The sequence below is a fragment of the Tupaia chinensis genome, unplaced genomic scaffold (assembly GCF_000334495.1).
Source record: "Tupaia chinensis unplaced genomic scaffold, TupChi_1.0 Scaffold149964_1, whole genome shotgun sequence".
Taxonomy (NCBI): Eukaryota; Metazoa; Chordata; class Mammalia; order Scandentia; family Tupaiidae; genus Tupaia; species Tupaia belangeri.
The window spans coordinates 244,375-245,319 of record NW_006209805.1 but is presented as its reverse complement, the minus strand read 5'-3'; the positions used below and the strand labels follow the sequence as shown (position 1 = coordinate 245,319).

General features: G+C 69.6%; 1 protein-coding gene across 1 annotated transcript in view; it reads left to right on the top strand.

Annotated features, from left to right (window-relative positions):
* The window catches only part of POLRMT (RNA polymerase mitochondrial), a gene marked incomplete at its 5' end in the record, with an annotated part of 11,937 nt that extends 11,241 nt beyond the window's left edge, over positions 1 to 696 (top strand). Inside the window, 4 exon segments of the mRNA XM_027769546.1 lie at positions 123 to 195; positions 265 to 356; positions 429 to 505; positions 580 to 696. Of these exon segments, the coding sequence (XP_027625347.1) occupies positions 123 to 195; positions 265 to 356; positions 429 to 505; positions 580 to 629 (292 nt within the window).
* Positions 697 to 945: the final 249 nt, after the last annotated feature.

Sequence of the window (945 nt, the reverse complement as noted above, 5' to 3'; positions counted from 1 at the left end):
ACACGCCGGGGGCGCCGCCCTTGTGCCCCCGCCGATGGCATGGGGGCTGGACTGGGAGGTCCCGCAGTGGCTCGGGGCAGGGCGATGCAGCCACCTGCTCACAGGAGCCGTCCCTGCTTCAGGAGGGGCCTGACCTTCGTCTCCGTGCACGACTGTTTCTGGACACATGCGGCGGACGTGGCGGTCATGAACCAGGTGAGTCCCCCTCCCCTGCAGTCCTGGCCCTCCTGCGCCCCCTGCTGACTGACCCGGCTGTCCTCCCAGGTGTGCAGGGAGCAGTTCGTCCGCCTCCACAGCCGGCCGATCCTACAGGACCTGTCCAAGTTCCTTGTGAAGCGGTTCTGCACCCACCCCAGGTGAGACGCGCCTCCCCCGGTGGCCGGCAGCCCGCCCTCCACCCCCAGGCCTCACCCCTGCTCTGCCTACAGCCCCAACCCCCAGAGGCTGTCCCAGCGCATCCAGGCCACCAAGCTGCTGGAGACGCTGCTATCAGTGCCCGAGACAGGTAGGTGGGCGCCCGGTGTGGGCAGGGCCGCGGGGCCTTCCTCTCGCTCATGGCCCCCGCTCCTCCCTCCACAGGGACCTTTGACCTGGAGCAGGTGAAGCGGTCCACCTACTTCTTCAGCTGACGCAGGCCTGCGGGCTGTCGCCAAGCTGCCGTGTACCATGGTGTAAATAAAGCTCCGTTGGCACCCACGAGAGCCTCCGCCTTGGGGACGGGAGGGCACAGACTGCCTGCGGTGCTGGGTGCTGGGAGCTGGGCCGGGGCTGGGGATCCCACAGGCAGGCAGACGCCGGACCGAGTGGGGGGACAGGGGCGCCAGGCAGGCAGACTGGTGGGGGCCAGGCAGGCAGACGCTGGACCCGGGGGCCGGGGCCAATGCTGTCGTTTATTGCGCGGAATGGGGGTGTGGGGGTTAATGGGCGTGGGCGGCGCGGTGGGGG